General features: G+C 40.0%; 1 protein-coding gene across 4 annotated transcripts in view; it reads right to left on the reverse strand.

Moving 5' to 3' along the window:
• Positions 1–1639: 1639 nt before the first annotated feature.
• cadm4 (cell adhesion molecule 4) overlaps positions 1640–24337 on the reverse strand; it is a 328820-nt gene continuing 306122 nt past the window's right edge. For 2 of the 4 annotated variants that reach the window (XM_041793936.1, XM_041793934.1), the window contains exons 7-9: positions 11628–11735; positions 6343–6471; positions 1640–5155 (exon numbers count right to left, since the gene is read on the reverse strand). In XM_041793936.1, the coding sequence (XP_041649870.1) occupies positions 5046–5155; positions 6343–6471; positions 11628–11735 (347 nt within the window). In that variant the 3' untranslated portion in view covers positions 1640–5045. Of the gene's footprint in view, positions 5156–5308; positions 5386–6342; positions 6472–11627; positions 11736–24337 lie in introns of all 4 variants that reach the window. The other 2 variants (XM_041793937.1, XM_041793938.1) reach the window with 2 other exon arrangements.

The following is a 24337-nucleotide window of genomic DNA, read 5'->3' on the forward strand; positions in this document are numbered from 1 at the left end:
ATATCAGGAAAACTCAGTCCTGCAGACCTCCCATAGCATCTAGCTAGATGAAGGGAGTCTAGAGTCTTGCACTGAGCTAAGAGGCTAGCTTAGCCCCTTTCACATACAATAAAAATCTTGTATCACAAAAATACTTCTAATTGAAAAAATGATTTAATGTCAGCTGATACACTCGTTCTCAAATTAGCCTATGCTACGAAACTGCCCTTTAATGTTAGTTGTGGTTTCTAGCTCCTGTTTGAGCGCCGGTTTCCTTTCCTCCATCCTTTGGTGTTATTTATTCCACATTCAAAAAGCCAAGCTGATACCAAATGAAGAGCCGTTTAGATTTTAAGAATCCAGCAATGTCCCTCCCCATAGCTAAAGATTTATATGCAGCTCAGAGGATTTATTGGGCTTGCACAGCAAAGATACAGCGGTTTTGAGGTGATGGGAGACATTCATTGCTTTTGCAACTCATCTTGCTAACTCCAATTTGTGATTATCTGTAATGTGAGTCATAACTGTGTTTGTTGACTTGATTCTGATTTTAACTGAGAAAAAATGTGGATTTATTTTTTTTTTTTAGCTTTGATGTCATATAGCTGACAACTTCCAGTGCGATTGTATTCACATTTCATTCAAACCTTGCCAGAGTCCACTAGACCCATACTGACTAAAATGAAAAGGCTCAAGTGTACTCACTAGAGTACCGGGCCCCTAGTGTTAAATCCACCTTAAGGATGCTTTCATTTTCACACTTTGAACGCTTGGAATTGTTGCAAACCACAGAAAACATGGCCTTTTTGGTTGCATTTTTCCATGTATACATCACCACCTGCCCCGCAGATGCTTGCTGCATCTGCAAAGAACCTATTGGCTGTTTTCTTTTAATCTTGTGTTTTTTCTATGAGTAAAAGCAGAAATAAGAACATCAAAGAATCAGACCAGGCGGAGTGCTGAGAACCCAACAGGAAAACAACACATTGTCTGAAGGACAGAGAAAACATTTTCTTTTTTATCACTCATCAACCAAAGCAGTGGCTACCTGCGCTACCATTGCGCCACCATAAACTGAAGATATGTCTGCTGTCGATCTGTGTGTGTGTGCATGTGTGTGAACTGTTTGCCGGCCACAGTGTCAACTCATGCTGGTAGCGCCTGGCAAGTCCATTACTTTGATTGCCGTTTGACAATCTGTCTTTATGACAGGCGACCGTGGAGCCTCGCCATCGATGGAAGAGAAACACATCGATCTATCACCCGGCGACCTCCGGCGGCTTTCAAATCTAGCCCCGCACACAGATGGACATGTTGAGTGCTTCTCGACAGAATCGGGTATTGATTGTGTGGAAGTTAATGGCAGAGTCATATTTTTCTGTGTGCATCTGACTCAACCCTCCTGTCGCCCTTTCTTCCCCACTATCTGTTCTTATGATTCATTAGCGTCACCACAGAACCTTCTGGTTTGTTTATTCTGTTTATCGCTGGCTGCCAGTTCTTTTAATCTTTATCTCCCCGCCTATAATTTCACATCTCCCTTTGATGTTATCATATGGCCTGTCTATTGTTCTCTTCTCGTCAGGGAAATGGCGCCTGTTGTGAAGAAAAAAAAATCCAAAAAACAGCCCAATCCCAAAGGTTATTTTTGGATCTTTTTTATTTTGTCGTGCTTTGTATCTTTCCCCTATAAAGAAATAGTTAGCTATATATCAACAATGACACATGGACTCTAAAATAAACAAGAGTGAAATAGACAGGAGAAGAGACGACTAGGCACAGGAGACAGAGAAGAGAGAAAGAGAAAAAGATTGGGAAAGAGAGGAAAGGTAAGAGTGAAAAAAGACAGCAATTTCTCTACAGTAGAACCAAAAACAAACCATGGGAAGTGTACATTTCTTTAACATTTACAATTTTAATAATAACAACGGCAATAATAATAATAATAATAATAATAACATTAACAACAATCAGAATTGTTCAAATAATAATAATAATTAATAAAAAATCAATAAGACCTCTGGTTTCTCATAAAGACAAATGATTTTTTTATTCTTTTCTTTGTTTTTCTTTAAAGATCACTGGACAGTAGTTTGTTCGGCTTTGAACCTCTATAGGCTAATATCTGTGTTAGTATAGATGTTTCATAACGTGTTTCAATAGTAAACGGCTTCATATTTCTTAAAAGTTTCCTTTAATTTATGTAGTTGTTCATTTTTTATACAAATAAGGACTTCAGAGATATGTATACTTGTTCTGTCAACATGTTTACGGTACGTATGAATGTGTGCATGTATCTGCATATGTGTAGCATTCAGAAAAAAACACCCATCCACTCGCTCCCTTTTTTTTGCTATCACTCCTTTTGCTCTCCTCATGACGACTTCTAAAACCTTTTGATACTCTTAATGACATTCTAAAATAATTTTCTTTAATGCCTTGGCAAGTCATATTCGTTTCTCCTTTGTGAGGAACGCAGCCCAACACTAATCCTTTCTTTATTAGGAGCCAACAAAGGGAGGAGTGATGAAGAGAGGGAGGGGAGAGACGGAGAGAAAGGGAGAGGATGGTAACAGGTGAACGGAGAAGGAGAAGACTGAGGGTCAATTAAAAGACAGGAGAACAAACTTCTGCTCTCTAAAGGGAAAAAAACAGCCAAAAGTGGATTTTTTTGGATAGATTATTGGCATTAGGAGGGGTAGAGGTACACTGTAAAACCGAGCAAGCTGAACATATTCAAAATTAGTTCAAACTGATTGTGTCTACATTATTAAAGGACCTGTAAAGTGCGAAAAAAAAGTATTTATTTTTGGTTTGTCATATGACAGGCCACTGTGTCATGAACCACCAGGCCAAATTTCAGACATGACAAACATCTCTAAGTTTATGAAATTAAGCTTCAAAATCATGATCTAAAATCTAAAATCGTGCTCTAGGATGGAGCTGAATGAGCTGAAGCCATACTCACTCACGAGAACAATCCTCTCACATAAAAACAATGCTTTTGATTATAGTGCCTAGAGACAGAAGTCTGGGATTAAATTTACTGTTTTCTGGCACAACTCTCTCTATTATGATACTTTTAATGATCTGTAGCTGATAAATTTGGGAAATTTACTTCACAATGAAAAAAGACACAGTATGTAGCAGGCTGTTAACTTTCATTGAAGGCAGTGACATCAGCAACAAGACTGTATTGAGATGAACTGCTCTGTGATTGGATATCGTTGTAGTGTAAGGGAGGCAGGGCCATTCCCCAAGACTTAACTTAAACCAAGCTGGGAAAGAGGTGAACACCTGTCTAAGGGTCTAAATAAAAAAAGTCAGTCACACGTAGATCTGTGTTTTCACATCTTAACAGCAATCTTATTCCAACACATAGTGTGTTAAGACACAAAGTTTGGATTTCACTTTACAGGGACTTTAAGTATTGGAGATACATCTTTGAGTAGACTCAACTTAAAATAATCAATCCCTGATAAGTTAATAGAACTTCAAATATTAGTAAAAATAAAAAATAAATTACTGAAAAACAATATATTTTAAGTAGCAGGTACTTAGCCCTTTTAAGTTATATCAACTAATTTGGACTCATATATTTATGCTGGGTTTACTTCACTGTTTTAATTTAAACTTCACTGTGGAAACTTTAAAAATTCAGTTTATATCCTATTCCAAACAACAAGTTTGAGTACTTTTTGTTAAGCCACATATAAGGGACAATTACTGAAAGATGCATACTGAACCAGGCAGTCCTCTGCCATCTTATTCAGTATACCATCCTCAGTATGTTGTGGTTTCCGTCCACTTGTCTAACTGAGTCAATTTCTTCACTCATGGTGCAAAAGTGTCTAACACCAAAAGGCCTTCTGTGAAAAAATCTGCACGTAGAATGACTGAGTACTGTTCACTTAAAACTAGAAAATGTGTCATGAATTCAGAAAAATACAGCTGAAATAGGTGGTTTTACCACAAGTCATTACTTCAAACAACCTATAACTGTTCAGTACTCTTTCACAGAGTTCAGTTACTTGTCCTTGTCATGTTGATGATGGTTCCTACAGTCAGGACTTCTCTGACTGAGTCAGTAACTTCATGCAGGGAGCACAAGTGTCAAATGCCGAGGGGCATTCTGGGAAAACTATGCAGATTAAGGAATACAAAATACAAATGATTGAGTACTGTTAACTTAAAACTAAAAATTTGTTTAGTCGCCTCAGAAAACTAGAAAATTGTTTTTTTTAAGTTATTTTTCAATTTTTCAGCAACCTTCAACTGTTCGGTCTTACAGTGTAGCAAAACAAGGCATTTAGTTTGTCCATAAAGTCTGAAAAAGGTCTCTGGACTCAGGGCTTACAAACTCCTGTGTTGTGAAAGAACTAAAACTAAGTTCTCCTCTGTAGGATGGACGCTTCTGTAATTTAAAAAAATGTTTCAATTTTATAGCATCTAGCATTCAAGAGCTCCTGGTCATCAGCTCCCTCTCCACTCGCACGCTGCTGCCTCTGCCTGCGCCTGTTAAAGATCGAGCTTTGTGCAATGGATGGTTTTCTCCAGGCAGGGAATTATAGCAGTCATCTGCCTCTAATTCCCCTTCCACTTTGGCGGCTGCACAGGCAGAGTGCCTGTTTTTCTTTGTGCTCCCCCACTTCGTTCTCGATCAAAATAATTATGGCGTCATTTCAGGGGTTTTTTTTTGTTGTTTTGTCTGCATTCACCTCCCTCTTCTCTCTCTCTCTCTCTCTCTCTCTGTGTTCTCCATAGTTTGTCCGACTAACAGTATATATGGCACAGTCGTTAATGGCTGGTGGGTCTATAGGCTCTCTTTTTCTCAGTCTGTGGATGTGGAACATATGAAGTGGATTGGATTGGGATGGATTGGCTGTGTGCGGTATCTGTATACAGTCGTTTTCAGAAGGCCGCCTGTTCTGGCGCATTGTGTAGAAGTGTTTGTGTGGGTGTGTGTGTGTGTGTGTGTGTGTTGTATATAAGGTGGGAAATAGGGAGAGGGAGAGATAGAGGGGATGAGGTCAGAAGAAAGAAGGGGGAGTAGGAGGGGAGAAGGGCTACAGTAGGTACTCCTTCTTGCCCTGGCTGGCATCATTCCCGTTGAGGAAGGCCTCCTGCACCTCGCCGTGTTCGTCCAACCCACTGGCCTCATGGGTAAGATAGGAACCTACATGACAAAAGATGGAGAGACATAGAGAAATAGAGGGAGAGAGAGAGACCGAGAGGGACATTGGAGGGGGAAGGTTAGTTGGCAAAGCGTCATGATCATTGCAGCACCCGTGCAGAATTATCAAACCAATAGGGCTTCATATTATCGTACCTGTCTGATTAATTCATTAGTTAACTGATTGTTAGGTCAATACCAAGCTAGAATAGGCTCTCGGGTACGGTACGAGCCTAAAGGCGGAAATTAAGGTCGTGGGAATGGGTAGAGGAGGAGATGATAACAGAGAAGAAAAAGAGAGGGGAGGGAGGGAGGAGAGATTGGCAGAAAAGGGGTGGAGGGGAGGTTAGGTGCAAGAGAACAATGGCACTTTTGCGTCACTCAGAAACCCATTAAAGACATTTTAACACCCCTCTGGTCTGTTTGATTAATGATTCGGTGCAGTGCAGGTTACAGAGAGCAAGAAGTGCTCAAGTCATCTTCCTGCTTGAGTGTCCCTTCAACTCCAGGGGGTGAGTGACACTCTCATTCTCCCTCACTGCAGAGTCTGGCTGACTGGCATGCTGACAGGCTGAAGACAAAGCCTCTAATGGCTCCGTTTCAACATGGTTTGGTTGTAATGGTCCTGTCTATGCGCTGATTGGCGGCAGAACCAAACTGAATGTTGACTGACAGCTTGTCCAGCCAAAGGGTTAAGTAATGGCTGGTTGCTGCCCTGTGATTTTCACTGTTCCCAGATCAGTTCTTGGCAGCTGTGGTGCAAAGTCAAAAGCTGCCAAGTGAGGGCACTTAAAAAGATAGGGAGCGCAGGGAGGCTGCTTTTAATAGATGAGCCTTGATACACTAACATATAGTCATAAAACATGGGGACCACACCTACATTTCCCACCCCACCCTATTTCTTCAGCTGTCTCAGCCAAGGTCATCCATCACAGACAGCATCCGCCTGCAGAGGAGTATCACATCCTGTCTGCTTCATGCTGACAATTTTACACCTCAGTTTGAATTATTATTTTCAAGGAATCCAGGTGTAACTGTCCTGCAATTATTTTTTCACAGCACGCTTCACCAAAAAGTGGAGAAATGAGAAAACGTGCCTGTGAAAAATGTGATAAAGTACTTTCATTTTTCACAGCGTGCCCCCAGCTTAGAAAAAAACGTCGCTGTGAATGGGAGTGAGTGCGTTTTACCTTTCTGTCGGACGGAGCACCAGATGGTGACAATGAGGACGCAGATGACTGTGAATACCAGCAGTGCCAGAACGCCACCTATCACCGCATAGGGTACTGCGCTGTGAGTCTCCACCACTGCACCGGGATCTGAAGAAGAACAAAAGAGGCAAATAGTGTGAGTGGGTGTAGGGGAGGGTAAATATAAAAGAAAGTATGGAGATAAAGGGAAAGAGAAATGCTGGCAGGGAAACAGACAAAGTGAGAAGTGGATCAAAAGTGAAAGCAAGAGAGATGTTGAAGGAGAAAAAAAATATATAAAAGTGGAAGAAAGAAAGCACATTAAAACGCCAGCGTGGGAGAGAGCGAACAGGGAGTGAGACAGGAGAAAGGAGAAGTCGATATCTTCCACCCAACTTGCATTATCACCTTTCATCACCCCTCCACTGCACAAAACGGCAGAAAGTGAGGAAAAAAAGGGTGAGAAATGATGGAGAAATGAAGAGAGTGAATAAAGAAATAAGTATGTCTGCCTCTTAAAACCCACTTCAGCCAAGCACCTGTCAAGACCACAATGCATTTTAAATGAGGGAAACTTTGAGTGTGTTTACACTGAGTGGTGCAGCCCTGGGAAATAAAATCAAACACACCACTCTTAAATTCTTTGACACTTTGTAGTAGAAAATTGCTGGCGTGGTGAAGAATTATTCATGTCAAGCTCACCTTTTACCAATTTTACACCTCTTTAAAGGAAATGACACAAAAAACAGAGGAATAGTAAAATAAAACACAATTTAGAAAGAGAATTATTATTCAGCAAAGCAACTGTCATTATTCAAAAATTAAATTTTGACATTTTTCATCCCTGGATTGATTGATTGAGTCAACTAATAATTGGTGTCTGGGGTCTTTGGATGCTTTACCCTTGTAGTGATTTTATAAATCAATCATGACAAAAAAAAATATGGCTTTGTTGACAAAAAGCCTCTTCAATGTCAAAGTGAAAACAGATTTCTACAAAGCACTATCAATTTAATAAAAATATGAGAGGTAAAATAAGTGACTGTATAAACATTTTAATTCTGTGAGGTTGAACAGGATTTGGGCATGAACGGTCCTTTTCTAACCTTGCAAAGCAGATGAAAATGCCTGTTTCTGTGTTTCTCACTGGCGAATCCATCTTGCAAAGCTCCCATCTGAACAGTTTGGGCCCGGTCAGAAAGTGACAGGACCAATCAACATTGAGGTGCAGTACTTTTGGGCACGGCAGAATTGATGTAAGCAAGCAGCAACTAGTGCTGTTATGGCGGAAGACATTAGCGTTGATGCTGCTAAAGTGCCAGTTTTATCAGAACTTGACGAAATACCTTTGTTAGAAGAAGAAAAATAGAGCAGCAGTAAGTTGTTTTCTTTACAAAAATGTTAAAGTCGTGTACTGACATGTCTATAGTGGCCATGTTTTGCATTATGCAGTTCTCTATGGATTTTTTTTTTTTCTTGGTAGCTGCTATGACGTCACATGTTTTGTTGCTCTGATTGGCCCATAAAGATGTGACAGACAGAACGTTCATCCAATCACCCTCTGAGTTTTTTTTTCAAAGGCTCTGCCCTTTCCCAAAAACCTTCTATCAGACCTGCCGTGTCAGGTTAGTCCTTTTCAAGAGCAGCCACAAATTCCCTTTTGGATTGATGCTTCACAGTGGGGATGGTGTGTTTGTGGTGATGTGCAGCGTTTGGTGTCTGTCAAACATAGTGTCTTGTCTGATGGCCGAAAAGCCATTTTGGCTTCATCAGACCAAAGAACCTTCTTCCACTTGACCATGGAGTTTCCCACATGCCTTTAGGTGTATTCTAGTCACAGTTTAATAAGACTTGTCTTCAACAGTGGCTCTATCGTTGCCACACTCCCATAAAGCTTTGACTGGCGAATAACCCAGGCAACCTGTTGTTGTATGCAGAGTCTCTCCAATCTCAGCTGCTGAAGCTTGTAACTCCTTCAGAGTAGTCATAGGTGTCTTAGAGGCGTCTTTCACAAATCTTCTTGCACAGCCTGATCTGGGCAGATTTACACATCCCATATCCCTTCCATTTTTTGATGATTGATTTAACTGATTAAGGAGGTTTGGTGCCATGGAATTATTTTTTGTATCAGTCCCCTTACTTATACTTTTCAATAACTTCTTCTCTGAGATGCTCGGAGTGTCCTTTTGTCTTCATGGTGTAATAGTAGCCAGGAACTGTCTCACCAGTGACAGGACCTTCCAGACACAGACATCTTTATACTGCAATCACTTGAGACACATGCACTGCACTCAGGTGATCCCCATTTTGCTAACTGAGAGACTATTCGCATGGATTGGCTGGGCATCTGTTGAATTAGGTCAGTCACTTTAAAGAAGGTGAATATTTATGCAATGACTTTCTTCACATAAATGTTTTTGTTAAGCTGACATATTTTTGTAGAAATCTGTGTTCACTTTGACATTACAGAGATTTTTAGTGATGTTGTTAGTCAAAAAAAAAAAGCCAAATTTAATCGACTATGACTGATTTATAAAATCAATGAAAGGGTAAAACATCTTAAGTGTGTGCAGCTGCTACCGTCAAATGCTGCATGAGCCCTTACAAACTTCATACTGCAAAATCAGATGGTAATAAAAGAGTGACATGGCTGCATCAAGATTCCTCTATTTCATTTTTTATACTGTAAAATTTTTTATTATAAATCTATATGCTGTATTTATTATTTACTCCTTTCTAAATAATGCCTTTCAGCAGCAGAAGGACTTGTTCAATCAGGCCAACAAGAAATTCTTGCACATAAAAATCTCAAATGTTTCTACAAGGTCATCCAATCAGATAAACATACAATTGCAAGTTGCAGGTTGCAAAATTTCTGATACGAAGGAATCTGCAAGTGCTGATAACTTGTTAAGTTTTTCTGTAATCTATACAGAATGTCTGACTGAACAATCAATCCACTAGTCAACAACACCGTCAGCAGACCAGCCGTGAGCTGCAGTTCTTAAACAACAGAAAGCAAACTTAAGAACAAACACAAGGCTGTGCACAGTTTCACCCGAAAATATCAGCTGCCAACCACAGAAAAGGATGTAGAGAAAAAGAAACGGTTGGTATAAGTGCAAATGAAGGTAATCCTTGCTTTTCAAAAGAAAGAAGGTCTTTAAGCATGGAGTTAAATACTGAGACATCGTCAAAGATGCTGACAGTGACAAAAGCTCTTTTTCCTGTTCGGGCTGAGAGCTTGAGTGAAGGAGCTGTGAGGCCAATAGGAGGCAAGGACACAGAGTTATTGATGCAGCTCATGGACCTTGACGGAGCAGAATTAAAACATGAATCATTAATACGGAGCCAACGCATTGAGATCAGGAGTGAAGAGGAGAGAGAGAGATGGTGGAGGTGAAGTAAAGGAAGAAGAGCAGTGATTGACAGCTCAAGAGGAGACGGTGTGCTCTCAGGCATAAATTTCTTGGTCAAGTGTGTCATTGAGCGCTGTGACAAAGTGCGTCACATTGCTGCGTGTGTATCTTCAAGTATTGGCCTGTGTATGATTAAAATTAATACAGGTGCATCTTCAAGCATACAGGTCATGTGTGATTCAAGCAGTGATGGGTAAGCTCAAATATGATGAAGGAAGGTGCACTTAGCTTACTAGTTAATCTGAACCAATCTAAACAAGACTTTATTAAAGGTAAAATCAATTAAAAAAACAAACTAAACATGGTTTATACTGAAGTCTTTGTGTCCCAGTCAAAGTAATGCTTTGATTATAAATCCTTATACAAACTTTTTGATCTGTCTCTCTCCATAACAGCAGTATGGAGGTCATGCTTAAGTATGGAGAAATAACAAAAAGTGCAAACTGCACCATCCCAAGTGCAATCTGCATGACTTTAGGGGTTTGTCATGTATTTGAAATTGACCCTTCTCAGTGTGTGAACTCATGCTCACCTGTCTGCATGCTCGCTGGAGGCAGGGACATCAGTAATTGGACAGCACTATGAGGACGTAAGTCAATTGCAAATACATGTCCATGTAGTTAGCATCTTCTGCTCATCCTTAGTTTGATTTTAGACCCTAACAGTGGGCTTCAATGTGTCTGTACGTTTGTAGAATAAAATGAGACATTAAGGAGCAATGGTGGACTTATTTTACATCACTGTGACTGCAGACACCTTAGCCAAAGTGTGTTGAATGGGACATAAAGCCTGTGATTAATTGGGATTAACTTGATTAATCTTGACAGCCCTAATATTACCTTGCTGGGCAGCACAATGGCTTCCTTTTCAAAGTCTTATATCAAAAGGGTAAGAACCTGGCTATCTGTAAATCACAGGCCATGAAAAAGCATGACTTTACTATGACTTTACCTTTTAGACTTCTGTTCCTAATCCACCACCGCCCAAAGCACAGCAGGAAATAAAATGGTATTAAAAGTGTGCCGTTCCTCTGACAAACCCTTAAAATGATGCATCATCACCGACTAAACGTTGAAACTGTTAAAGCCTTCACTTTGCCACTGACTCTTTATGACATATGCCCAGCAGGTAAACAACCTCTACCTGCAGCATAAGGCAGCGGCGGCAGAAGAAGATCAAGAAGAATGCTCTGTTTCCCCTCGCTTCATCTTTTTTCCACAGAAAGGAGACACAGAGCAGCTGAAGGTATGGAAAGAAAGGATAGCAGAGTGTAGCCAAGCAGACTTTCTGTCTCCTGCTGTGCGGCGTTCGTCTGTGAGAAAATGATTAGACAACCACCTGGAACCCTGATCCGTCTTTCTTAAGCTCTTTCTTTCTCACTTTCTGCATACGTATGTGTGATTGTGTAAATGCAGATAAATGTGTTTGTGTAGCATCTTCCTTAGCCCTCAGAGACTAGCATCAGTCAGCTAAAGCCCCGGTTTGTTGCCAGTTTTCTTCAACCCCTAATACAGATACATTCACAGTACCCACCACAACAAACCCCCTCCCCCCAACACACAATCACACATACACAATTGCTGACTAGGCAGTGCATGTGTGGGGAGCATCAAAGAGCAAGTGATAAGAAAGAAAGAGAGGGAGGACAGGTGTTTGTGCACATCGAGCGTCTGCAGGCACGTACTTTCATGTAGATGCAGGGCGAAGGAAGGTTGCAGAGTTGCGTTGTTGTTGTTGTGTGTGTGTGTGTGTGTGTGTGTGTGTTGGCCACCTGAGAGTCATCAGATGTTAAGAGGAGTGAAAGGCACCAAAGGAGAGCAGGGAAGGTCGAAGAGAGATAGCAGAATATAGAGGTGCGTGTGTTACCTTTGGCGTCCGGGGCTGCACTGCGTATTAGGGTTGGGGTGACAGGATGGGAGGTGATTGGTTGGGTGGTGGGAGTGGGAGGGACCGTGGTAGTGACTGACACATTATCTACAGACAGACAGGGAATGGGATGACACACAAACAAATGCTACAACATGCAGTGACATTTCAACAAAGGAGATGCAGGGTTTTATAGCAAAGTTACAGCACATAAAACAGGATACATGCTTTATTACAGCTGGATATTAATTGCACTGCTCTTCCTGCTCTATAAACTCATTGGACCGACAGTTGAAGACAGGGATAGGAAGAGAGAGGAAAAATACAACAACAGGAGGAGAGAGTTATTTCAAATATGCTGATCAGCAATCGAGGCTGATGCCATTTCGATATGAGTGAAAAATGTTACTAATTATTTTCTCAAATTGACTCTTTGTGCGAAACGGAATCGATCTACACTCCTGACAAGCGATAAGGACATGGACAAATTGTGTTCTCTGGCAGGCCTCTGCGCCCGCAGAGGGGGTTAAAGAAGACGTTCACAATGGGAGCGACGTGCTTTAAAGCAGCGGCTGAGGAGAATTACACCTGGCAGCTTGACATTCATCTATGACGGCACATTCGGAATATATAGGAACGCATTCTCTATCACTGACACATTTTCTATGGCACAATGGCAGGAGAGACAGAGACATTGTCTGTGACAGATGCATTCCCAATGGAACAGTGCCATGCAGGGACTGAATCATTCAATAGTGAACAATAGCTTGGATCTTGACACATTCTCAGAAATCAATGGCACAGACACAATGGTAGGTAGAGTGGGAGAAAGAGACAAGTTCATATTGGCGTTCAAGACAAAAATAGTGGCTGATGGGATTTGAATGGAGGAGTGGGTGTTAAAGCGTGTTGGGGATGTGCATTGGCACTTAAAGAGTGAATAGTAAACCACTTCATCACACATTCTCTACAGCAGTGGTTCTTAATGTTTTTTCAGTGATGTACCCCCTGTGAATGTTTTTTTCAGCCAAGTGCCCCTTAAACATCACAAAGCATTTTTGGCTGAAAAGAGATGTTAAAGACAGCGCTGGGGCAAACATTTGAGTTTTTTCTTCCTCAAACATTTGAAATGTTAATAATCCATGACTAAATTACCTCAGTGTGCAAAACACTGCTCATTTGCAGTGGGCTCTTTGACTTTTGGGAAATACAAAGAGAACTTATTTATTTATTTATTTATTTAATTAACCCTTATTTAACCAGGATTTATATAAAAAAAATACTTACAACAATTATAAATAAAGACTTGTGCACACAAAAAAAGTTAACATCCTGCTAAACCTAAGACACCATTTTTTTTTAGATTTCAAGCCAGTAGTGATTGACTGGTGATGTGGCATATGCCAAGGTGATTAAACAGTCCTCCATGGGGAAGATTTGGCTTTTTTAGGGATATTGAAATTAAATAGGCTACTAAATATAAAATGTGGATTATGAACTCACACTTACTGTATATTTTATCACAATATTCATTAGTTGTTTTAAAGGATTTGTGCAGGGATACTATTTTTGGCTGTCCGCTGCGGGCGGCCCTACAGATGGCTCTGTCCCGATACTGACTGAGTAACTGAGTAACCGAGTGAGTGATGCTTTTGTGTGAGCCATATACTACAGAGTTGCGTTTGCTTGGACTTAATGGATGGAATGTCCTGCCAGCAGTGCTGATCTCAACCCCATTGAACACTTGTGGGATCAGCTTGGGAATGCTGTTTCATGCCAGAGTGACCAACACAACCACATTGCTGGTTGAAGAATGGGATGCCATCCCACAGCAGTGTGTGACCAGGCTGGTGACCAGCATGAGGAGGAGGTGCCAGGTTGTTGTGGCTGTGTATGGTTCTTCCACACGCTACTGAGGCTCCTGTTTGTTAAATGAGAAGATTTGGCAAATTTTTCATGGGTGCAACCCACATACTCAGCTCTGCTGCTCATCCCACAAATGCATGTTCCTTACAAATGTGGCATCATTGAAAAGCAAAATAAAACAGGCTTTCTAATGGTATAAGATTTACTATCATGAAGCATTGTTAAAACAAAGAAATGATCTACCAAACACACATTTCCTTACTTTTTGTGCTAAGTTTAGAAAAGAACACACACACAGCATCTTAAGAAACTCATGCAGTCATTTACACACAAACCTTGACTACATGTTCATACACATAAAAGCATAATTGGCTATGGACACACACCCACAAAGGCATACAGGAGCATGAAGCACACAAACACTACATAAAAGCACACACACACTGCCCTTTCCTGCTCAGGAGTAATTTATTGGTAAGTATTCCTCCGTCTCTTCTCTCCCTTTCTCCCACTGGCCCTGAGATCATCAATCTCTTTTTGCACTCTTCTTATGTCAGCACTATACCTCCCCCGTTCGGCTTTTTCTTTTTTCCTTTCTTAAAGCCCCGTGCGGTCTCGTCCTCGTAAAGAACTGCACATGATGCACAGAGTATTTTGTAGGAAAGACAAAAAGGTGAGGTGAGTTTTCTTAGAAACAGAGAAAGGAAAAGGGAGGAATGATCTGTGATTGTACATCTGCTGCTTCACTCCTCTGTGAATGTTTCATGTGTGGTTGTCATCGCTGCCTGAGGATTAATAGCCGGGGGCGCTGCAATAATTAAATGGACGTTGATTAATTTCTCTTGATGATCACATATGACCTAAAAAAGCATCCTCTCTCCAACTTTTTCATCTTCCTTTCACCATTTCTCACCGCTTTTCCATGTTTTGCTTTCCTCATTTGTACCCCTCTCCCTCCTTCATCCGTTTGCGTCTCTGGTTTCATTCCTCACTGACTTCGTTCCCTAACAGCCTCTCTTCAACTTAATTAAGGAGAATGCCATACAGCTGTCGTTCTCTTGGCCGATAGCATCCCTTTTTACACATCATATTGTTATTCATTAACACTATATGGCTGCCAATCAGGCACACAGCCCATGTTATTTCCAGGGATGGATGTGGCGGCACTTGCGATAATGACGTTTCTCCTCGTATCTCATTCTGGCAGAAGTGCGCCTGAGGATGCTGCTGCTGCCATTTTGGAAGAGCACTGTTATTCCTTCATGTTCACCAGTTCTGATTATGAGGCCTTGCCCAGAGCAGTGGTAGCTCCAGCTGTCAATCAGTGCAATGAATGCTGGCCACTGGTCAGAGGTCCGCAGCTAAGGCCAGAGAGGCCTATGCTGATTGGCTGAGGAGTCGCTCAAAAGTCTCCGAGATGCCAATGGAGCTGCGTTTGTCATGTGTGGAGGGTAACAGTTCTCCAGATGATTTTTTCCAAACAAAATTGACTCTGCATTATCTCCGTCTGGCTTCCTCTGCCACAAGCCCCCAACCTATATCCACTTCCACTCTCATTCAATGTTTCTGAAAGTTTCACTTCATTAAATGGAGGTCTATGTTTTTCATTCCAATTATCCTGACGGCTCATTACAACAACCGAAGAGACACAGTCTAATCCCTGGTCAGCTTGTATCCCACTCCTTTACAACATCCTCCCATCCTTTCATCTTCTTTATGACTCCCCCCTGCTTTCAGGAATCATTCTATATGACCATTAGCGTCTTTATATTACAGATACATATACACACAAGTGTACCAGTGAGTCATATGCAAACGAACAATTCTATCCCCAAATCTCTACCTCTCCATCGCTCTCTCTGTCTGCATCTCCCACACTCTCTCATGCAATTCAATTCTAATGGGTTTTATTGGCTTGGCGATTCATCTGAGTGCAGCAGCTCAGTTCAATTACATAAGGGAGCCCTCCGGGCTTTCAGCAGACAATCTGCAACATTCTCCTCCGAGTCACATGCACACGCCTTCACATGCACCGTGATGTAGAGACGCACACACATAAAAAATCCAATTTCTGTTTAACAATGGTGGCACAGAGATGAAAACAACCAACAGAGGCCACATCCTTTACACATTCGGCACAAACTTGTCCTGTGTGTGTTTGTGTTTACGTCTCTGTGCTGGGTGATTCATTTTGATTTTTGTTTCACATTTATAAAAAAGAATCACTTTCTGAGAGTTGCAGAAAGTTAAATTCAGCTCATTAAGTATGAAGATGAACATGTTTTATGATGAAAAATTTTATTCTGTTGGTATTGGTTGGGCTCAGTTAGAACAGCAGGCACTGCAGAGGCTACAGTCCTCGCACTGGCACCAAGTTTGGCCAAATCCCATCTCTAAGTTTGACCCCTTTCTCTTGATTCCAAGTTCTATTTACCCCTGAAATTTCCGCCAATGAAACAGGGAAACCCTTCAAGTCCCTGATACTTAGTCACAGACAGAGTTCATATAAACAGCCAAAACAACATTTTTGGTGAGCCCTGCAAAGAAAGGTGTATCTCTTTTCTCTTGCTGAGTTTGTGTAGTTTAAAAACACCCAGCTGCCTTCAAACATGGGCCACATGGAAATAGCAATGTTATATGTGACAACCAAAAAAACCCTCAGGCTTTCCAGCACAACCTTTATGACTGTGATAACACAGCTGTAACACTTTTAAAAACAAGGGTTTACAAAGCGTTATGATGTGTGCAGAGGCACACAGAGGAACAAAATATAAGCTCATCACAATAAATTGATTAATTTGCCTCTAAGCTGAGGTTTAGCTGCAGTTTAATGTGCATGTGAGGACCTGACTGGAATAGAAACTCTAACCAGGCTCAAAATAAGCAAAAGTAAACTTTTTCTGTATGAATGAGACAGAGAGCATGCCGGTAGTTTCTTTAAAAGTTGGACCATTTTCTTTATCAAATAGCCCAAGCCTTCAATACTACAAGTCTTGATTATTTTAGTTACCATATACACTATTCTGCTTGTTTAAATAAAGTGGCAGGTAAAGAAGTCAGTGCCTCAGACTTTAAATCCACCAGCCACCGTGTCAGGTAGTCAAAAAAGTTAATTTCCAACCCTGCAATGGAGTTAGCAAATTCTACTTGAATAAGACACAATTACTAACTGGCATGCTACATTTCATTTCAAGACACTCAGCTAGTAAAATTTGCTTGCCTAGCTGGCCAAGACAGTCCAGCTGCAGACCGCTCATTTCTGATGGCCAGTCTCACAGTTCATTCACCCAAGATGCCATATATCTAAAAACAGAAACACAAACTAAAGCTTTAAAAATAAAATCAGACTAAACACCATTTAGGGTTAGGGTACAAAAAATAAGACAAGTCAAAAACCATACTTGCAAAAAGTAATTGCAAAAAAATAAAGTCCAGTAAACGGTCTGCTTATATGAAAAAAAGAAAAAAAAAAAAAAAAAAAACATTTTCCTCCATAAAAACATTCTAACACAGCAAGCTGCATAAGCTATGCAGGTAATGTAGCTATATAGCTAACATAGCTACACAGGCTACATACTGTATCTACGGCTATGTATCTAGGTTATCTACATAACTAAGTTACCTTAAGATATGTTTGCTAACGCTCATGCTGCTAAAGCTAACTTAGCTCTAGATAATGGAGTTGGAAGCTAATGGAGCTATATAGAAAATGGAGCTACACAACTAGCATAGCTATATGGCTAATGTAGCTGAATTGGGTTCACAGAGCAGCTACATATGCTACAAATCTGCATTATTCACATAGCTAAGTTAGCTTAAGCTATGTTGGCTCATGTTGCTAAAGCTAACAGCGTAAGATTAGGGAGCTACAAAGCTAACAGAGCTTCATAGATAACAGACCTAAATAGCAAACATAGCTATGTAGCTAATGTAGCTGAAAGTGAGCTCACAGAGGAGCTATGTAAGCTATGTTTCTACATTATCTAAGTAGCTATGTTCTCATTTGTTCAAGCTATAGCAAATATAGACTGTAACGAATGTCTTTATGTAGCTAGTGGAGCTACATAGCTAACAGAACTATGCAACTAATGGAGCTGAAGATAAGCTAACAAAGCAGCTATATGAGCTACATATCTATGTTATCTATGTAGCTATGTTAGCTTTTGCTTTGTTTGGTAGCGCTAAGGTTGCTAAAGCAACTAAACTACCTTGGCTTATGCAGTAATGTTAACTATGTTTGCTTTAGTTAAAGCTAATGAAGCTAAAGCAAGCTACCATTCAGGTATCTATTTCTAAAACGGATCTGTGCATGATTTAATCCCAGATTAGACCTCTGACCTTTTTCTTAATTTTCCGTATGAAATGTCGCTCAGTTTGTTATGTTTACAGTGTAGTTATTTCATGGAAGTAATACTAGACTGTTTAGAAATAAAGTTAAATTTAAAAAAAAGTAAAACAGGAAATATGTTGTATTGGCAGATAACAGCACTTCCTTTAGAGATATAGAGTGTCTCAGATGAACAGTACGGAAGAGTGGCCATCAGAGATGTACAATCTGCAGCCAGACCTTATCCAGTTGGCAGGTATTTGTTCTTATCACAAGCAATGCAGAGCTTATTTGTAGTAGTACATCTTGAAATGGGATTTTTATCTGGACTTATCAGGTGAATGTGGCTCAGAATAAAGGCTATTTGATTCTTATTTACTAGAAAATACAAAATAACCCCACTTGCTTAGATTTAAGTTCCTGTAGCATATACCTATAAATCAGGATTTTTAAAGGCTTAATCTTTAAATAAAGGTTATTGACACATTAAAGCTCATCGACTCTCACAGCTTATGCAGAGTTAAAAGTGTGACCATGCAGTCAAATAAAGTTCAGCATCAATGCATCACGTATTTGCAGCCACATGCGCTCCTGGGACAGTCTGCCACTTCAAGTTCTCAGTTCTCCTGTGCCAGCATTAAGCGCGTCTCCCTTCACAAAGTAGCAGCGCCTAAAGCACCTGCGACAAATTGGCAGCCACTTTTCGCCTGAGTTTGTAGCTGGCGTTCAGACCCTGATGGCAGATAACTCTCACAGAGGGAAGGTTGACATGAAATAAGAAGGAAGGAGAGAGTGGAGGAGCAGTGCTGCTAGTTTTTTTTCTTTTTTTGCACCTACAATAAAATGATTCCCTTTTCTGCTGACTCATCCTTTTACTACACACATCCTCCAGCGTCACCCCCACCCTCCTTCCCTCAGTGCACCCTGGGATTCCCTCTGGGAAGGCTGGAAGCCAACTCAACTGACATCCCGTTTATCTGACAAGCTGCCGTACTGAATGTTAACCTGCCTCCGACCTCCACCGTCCTTCTTCCCTCCCTCCATCCTCTTCTCCCTCACTCACCTCTTTCTGTCAGAAACCTCAGCCTTCTTAACGTGAAGACACTAAACTGCAGCTGAACCGAGAACGGAGGGCAAACTGGTGGCAAGGTGAAAAACAGTCGTAGGGGCGTGGGAGGAGAGGAGAAAGATGAGGAAGTGGACAGGTGGTGTAAAGAGGTGAGAACATCAGGCAAAAGAAAGGGATGTTGAGGAAAAGTAGAAGCAAAAGATGATGGAAAAAATAGGAGATAGGTGTAGGAGAGAGAGAGAGACTGAGAGGTTGAAATCGTTTTGACCGAAAGAAAAAAAAAAAGCCCACGGAGAAGATGAGCAAGAGTGGGCTGATATTTTATATTTTTTAACCTCCAAAGTCTTTTGGTTTAGGCAAAGAGCTCTGCTACAAAATGAAATATTCACTTTTGGAAATAAAACATAAGACACCTACTGTAACATCGTGGGCAGGGATGGCTAAAAAGCACACTGTGGAGAAGTGTTATGAGTCATTTCAACATTTTTTTACAGAGAGAGGAGTCATATTTATTTTCCATATTGACTGATGAACTTTGAGTTTGATTACAGGGAAGTAGCACTTCACAAGCAGCTTATCAAATCATGCGTGGAGCTTTATTTGCATTGGTAGTGATGTATGGCAGACATGCACTGTTATAGTTATGCAACACCCACAAGGATAGTCTGATGAATGTAATTATACTAACTTTATGTGTCTGGGCAAAACGAAGAGATTTTTCTAATCTTAACAGATGTTGAAAATGTGAGAGGTCCCACACATAGAGATGAATAATGATTGGGTTTTATACTTTCTTGGGTCCAATTCAAGCAGTTTTCAAGCATTTAAAAGGTGCATTTTCAAGCTTTGCCAACTCCTTACAGCTGTGGTAAATAGGTTATAGAGCGGTGCAGTCAGACGTAATCTTGTAGGCAAACCCGGAAGTTCATGTCGCATGGGTTCCCTCGGTGTTGAGCCTATGGGTATTTTTCAATGTTTTTTTGGATTATTGCTGAAAATAAGCTCTGTGTCCAATAAAGTTTATGAAACATACACGTTTTTTCATAAAGATAATCTTCACAACTTAATAAGAATCATATCTGGTTCGTTAATCTAAGTGATGAAACTAAAAAGCTAACTAGGGATGCACCGATCCACTTTTTTTCAGTTCCGATCCGATTCCAATAAATATGTGCCGATACGGATAATGATTCCGATATATACATATATATATTTAACAGTTATTATTGTTGTTGGTATAATGTGTGAGGTTACATGAGGCTGTAGTAAACCACCCAGCTCCTCTTATTAAAAAGCAAAAAAAAGAAACAAAAAAACAAAAATGAATTGAATTTAAATCTATTCCGAAAAAATTTATTTGAACTACTACTAAAAATTAAAAATCAACATTTTCAAAAAAACAGGCTTGAAATCCCTGTATATACGATCTTTAATGAACCTCCCACCACTAGAGACCGCTGTAGCTTCAGTTAATGGCCTTCCTCTCTGACCCTTCACTGGATGTAAACAATGAGAAGAGGTTATCCTTAGCGGTGGCTAAGCTGTTAGCGTAAAGTAGGAAGACAGCGGTACCAAGGTTATAATAGTTTTGGATTTTTCATTAGTTTTTATTTTTATTTCGTTTTTACTTTCTGTGTTCCATTTCAGTTTAGTTTTTATTAGTTTTGACTGCTGGTTTGTTAGTTTAGTTTAGTTTTTATTAGTTTTAGCATTGGTTTTAGTTTTTTACAGATAGATTTTGGGGTTGAGTGAGCGTCATACATTTTTAAAAATGTATTCAAACAGATTACTCTTCACTCATTTTATTTATTTAATGATGATGTTTGAATACAACTACAGACATAAAACTACCACTTTGTGAAGTCCTAACCAATCAGATCAGGCAATTTTACACTCCCCAGACTTGGGTGTCAGTGCCAGTCAGTATGGTTGTGTCAAAGACTAAAACTAAGGATATTTTGTCTCCATTTTTATTTCATTTTAGTTAGTTTTGTAAGCACACTATACAGTTTTAGTTAGTTTTCGTTTTTTTGGTAAAGCCTAGTTTTTATTTAATTTCAGTAAACTAAAATGATATTTGAATTTTAGTTTCAGTTATTTAGTTAGTTTTAGTTAACTATAACAACCTTGTGAGGTACATGAGTTTTCCAAAGGAGTAAATGGAAATAAAGTGGTATGTGGGCTGTCGAGGGTTAAGCTCACGTATGACTACTCACCCAAAGTGAAAAGAGGCCACATATCAAAGCACGATATTAATCTGCGAAGAGGAATGAAGGCGGGCGGTGCTAGCTTTCAATGCTAGCCATGCTGTATTATCAGGCTAACGTCACATCCACTCTTCTTCGTGTTCTCTCATCTTTAGACTAGTTTTGACTATTCTAAATAAAGACTACGTTTAATCGACTAGGTAATTATATAAGAACGTCCCTAACTAATAGCTCAGTTACACACAGACTGTCTCGTGTTAGACTGCGGTGCGTTAATGGTCTACCGCAAACTGTAGGATAGATTTGATCGGTCACTTGGATCGGTGCTGTCAGCCAGGTGTCAGATCTGTTGATTACGTCCATATCGAACCCGATACCGTTATTGGATTGGATCAGTCCCATCCCTAAAGCTAACGTCATGCTATACTGAACTACAACACAATCAACTGAATTTAACGTCATCACCCGCGGATACAAGTGAACGGCAGGCTCAGTTGCCACACTTTGGATGATGACGTTTAGTCTTCCCGACAAACGCTGTAGTCCTTGTTAGCAGTCTTTTAGCAACCGCCTTTATTAAGATGTGAAAAGATACACAATTCAAAGGTCAGGTACGTTTCAGATGTATTTTATGTTGTGGGATAAAACGTTAAATTCTCTTGAGCTTGTGTTCACCACATCTTATTTCAGGGATTTAACCAAAAACTCAATCAAATATCCCATAGACTTTCAGACGAGGGGACTGGAAGTGCTAAAATGCTAACTCACTTCCACATTTTAGGACTCATTCCTGCACCAGTCTATAGCAACTCCTGCATAAAGAAGTGCTATGAAACACCAACTACAACTCTGCCAACTGTTTAAATCATTAAAACAAATCTTAAGCTACTTTTGTGTCCTCAAAGTAGTGACACATTCAGGAAATAAAGGGCAAAAAGGTCATGGAGAAACAATGGTAGACCTGAATTAAAAGACTGTCTAAAGCATTTGTTCTAAACTAGTGGGTTGGGACCCAAAAGTGGGTCCAGCTGTTTTTGGTGGGTTACAAAGATGTTTGTGATAAAAATTGCAGCTAAAACTACATGATGTGTAAAAGGCCAAAGTCAAAATACATTTGTACACTTTCTTTAAGTCTTTTTCTTTAGATCTTAACCTGTTTAAATACCCTGTAAAGTGAAATCAAAAATTTGTGTCTTAGCACACTAGTGATGTTGGAATAGGGTTGCTGTAAACATGTGAAAACACTGAGATCTACATGTGACTGAATTTTGGATTGAGACTGTAAGACAGTTTTTTTTACCTCTTTCCTGGCTTGGGGTCATTCCCCACTGTGGGCCCATGACATCATAAGCCCACAGTGGGGAATGACCCCGCCCCTCAAAATACTACAATATAAAATCACAGAGCAGTTCATTGCATTATAGTCTGTTATTAATGGATGTCACTGCCTTTATTGAAAGTTAACAGTCAGTTAAATGCTGTTTTTTTTTTTTTTCACTGTTTGGTAAATTTGCCAAATCTATCAGGCCCAGTGGCCTACGGATCATTTAAAGTATCATAACAGAGAGATGTGAGCCAGAAAACAGATTTTTTCCTCTTCTTCAAAGGTCTTTAAAGACCCTGTAAAGTGAAAATAAATCTATATTTAAGTTTGTTGTATGACAGGTCACTGTGTTATGAACCCCCTGGTCAAATTTCCATTGAATAAAACATCTCTAAGTTTATAAAATTAAGTTCAAAATCATAAAAAATGAGGCAGTAAAATCTGCATTAGGATGGTGTGGGTGTCTCTATTGAATGAGTTGAAGCCCCGCCCACTCATGAGAAATACGATCCTCTCAGGTTTAAAAATGCTACGATCTGAATGGAGGGGAGCACTCATGCTATTAACCTGCTCCTTGACCTTACGCTGACCTTTGTAATCAGAGTGCACATGCCTGGCTCTGGTCCAGAGAAGAGACAAAATCTGTTTTCTGGCTCACATCTCTGATATATGATACTTTAAATGATCCATGGACCGCTGCGGCTGATAGATTTGGCAAATTTACCTCACAAAAAACAAAAAGACAGAATTTAACTGACTGTTAAATTTCAATAAATGCAGTGACATCAGCTAACAACAGACTGTACTGAGATGAGCCATTCCCCATTCCCCATATTTGCTCCGCCCAAATTAAACCCAGCCAGGAATGAGGTAAAAAAACTTTCAAATGGTCTAAAACCAAAATTCAGTTGCATGTAAATCTCAGTGTATTCACATGTTTACAGCAACTATATTCCAATATATCTAGTGTGTTAGACACAAATTTTGGATTTCACTTTGCAGGGTCTTTAACTCCTTTTGTAAAAAATCTCTGGAAAACAACCAAAATTTGCACCTTATCATGGGAAATGAACTAAAGATCCCCCAGGATCTCCATGTACAATTTGACAAAGCATGATGTGATGATAGAGCAGCCTGACAATGGTCATCACAGCCCATTTGTCAAAACTATATGTAGGATAGTATTACCTGCTAGCGACAGAAACAATCGAGAAATTGATTTTTAAAAAATGGATTAAAGATGCTCAATATTGGAGTTAATGGCATTATTTAACTTTCGTTATACCTATGTCTCTTCTTGTTGTTTACAACAACATTGGTCTCAGAGGGTTAATACTTTATCATAATTTCAATTAAAAGAATGTTTATGACAAAATAAGGGAGAAAAGCTGTTAAAGGGGTGCAGTTAGCCCAGTCAGCTCAGAACAAGACTCCTCAAGACTCTTGTCTCTCTTCATCTGGCTAGAAACAGGTCTCTAGGACTGTCACTTTACACATCTCCCTCTTTCATGTGCATCTGCCCCCATTTACAACCTCAGCACAGCTTCATCAGCTGTTCAACATTGATCTGATTCTGCTCAAGGTTTCGTGAACCAATGGGCTTTCACTCCCAAATGGAATAATCATCACCCGCCTTATTAGTGTACCTCATCACAGCCAATGACCCCGAACAAGCCCTGAGTAGGACTCATCAATTTTACCATAGAAAACAAAGGTATTTCATTCTACACAAATCCTATTTTGTTTCTTAGATTTCTTTTGTTGAAGGACAGTTTCAGTTTGAACAAAGCAAACCCAAAGTCTCCAAAGAACACCTGAATTTGACACTACAAAGACCCAGGATCTCTTCTGCTCTTTTGTCTTCAAATTTTTAGTCATCAAATAAATCCCTTAACAAACATTGGCATTGTCTAATAC

Source organism: Cheilinus undulatus, linkage group 8 (assembly GCF_018320785.1).
Source record: "Cheilinus undulatus linkage group 8, ASM1832078v1, whole genome shotgun sequence".
Taxonomy (NCBI): Eukaryota; Metazoa; Chordata; class Actinopteri; order Labriformes; family Labridae; genus Cheilinus; species Cheilinus undulatus.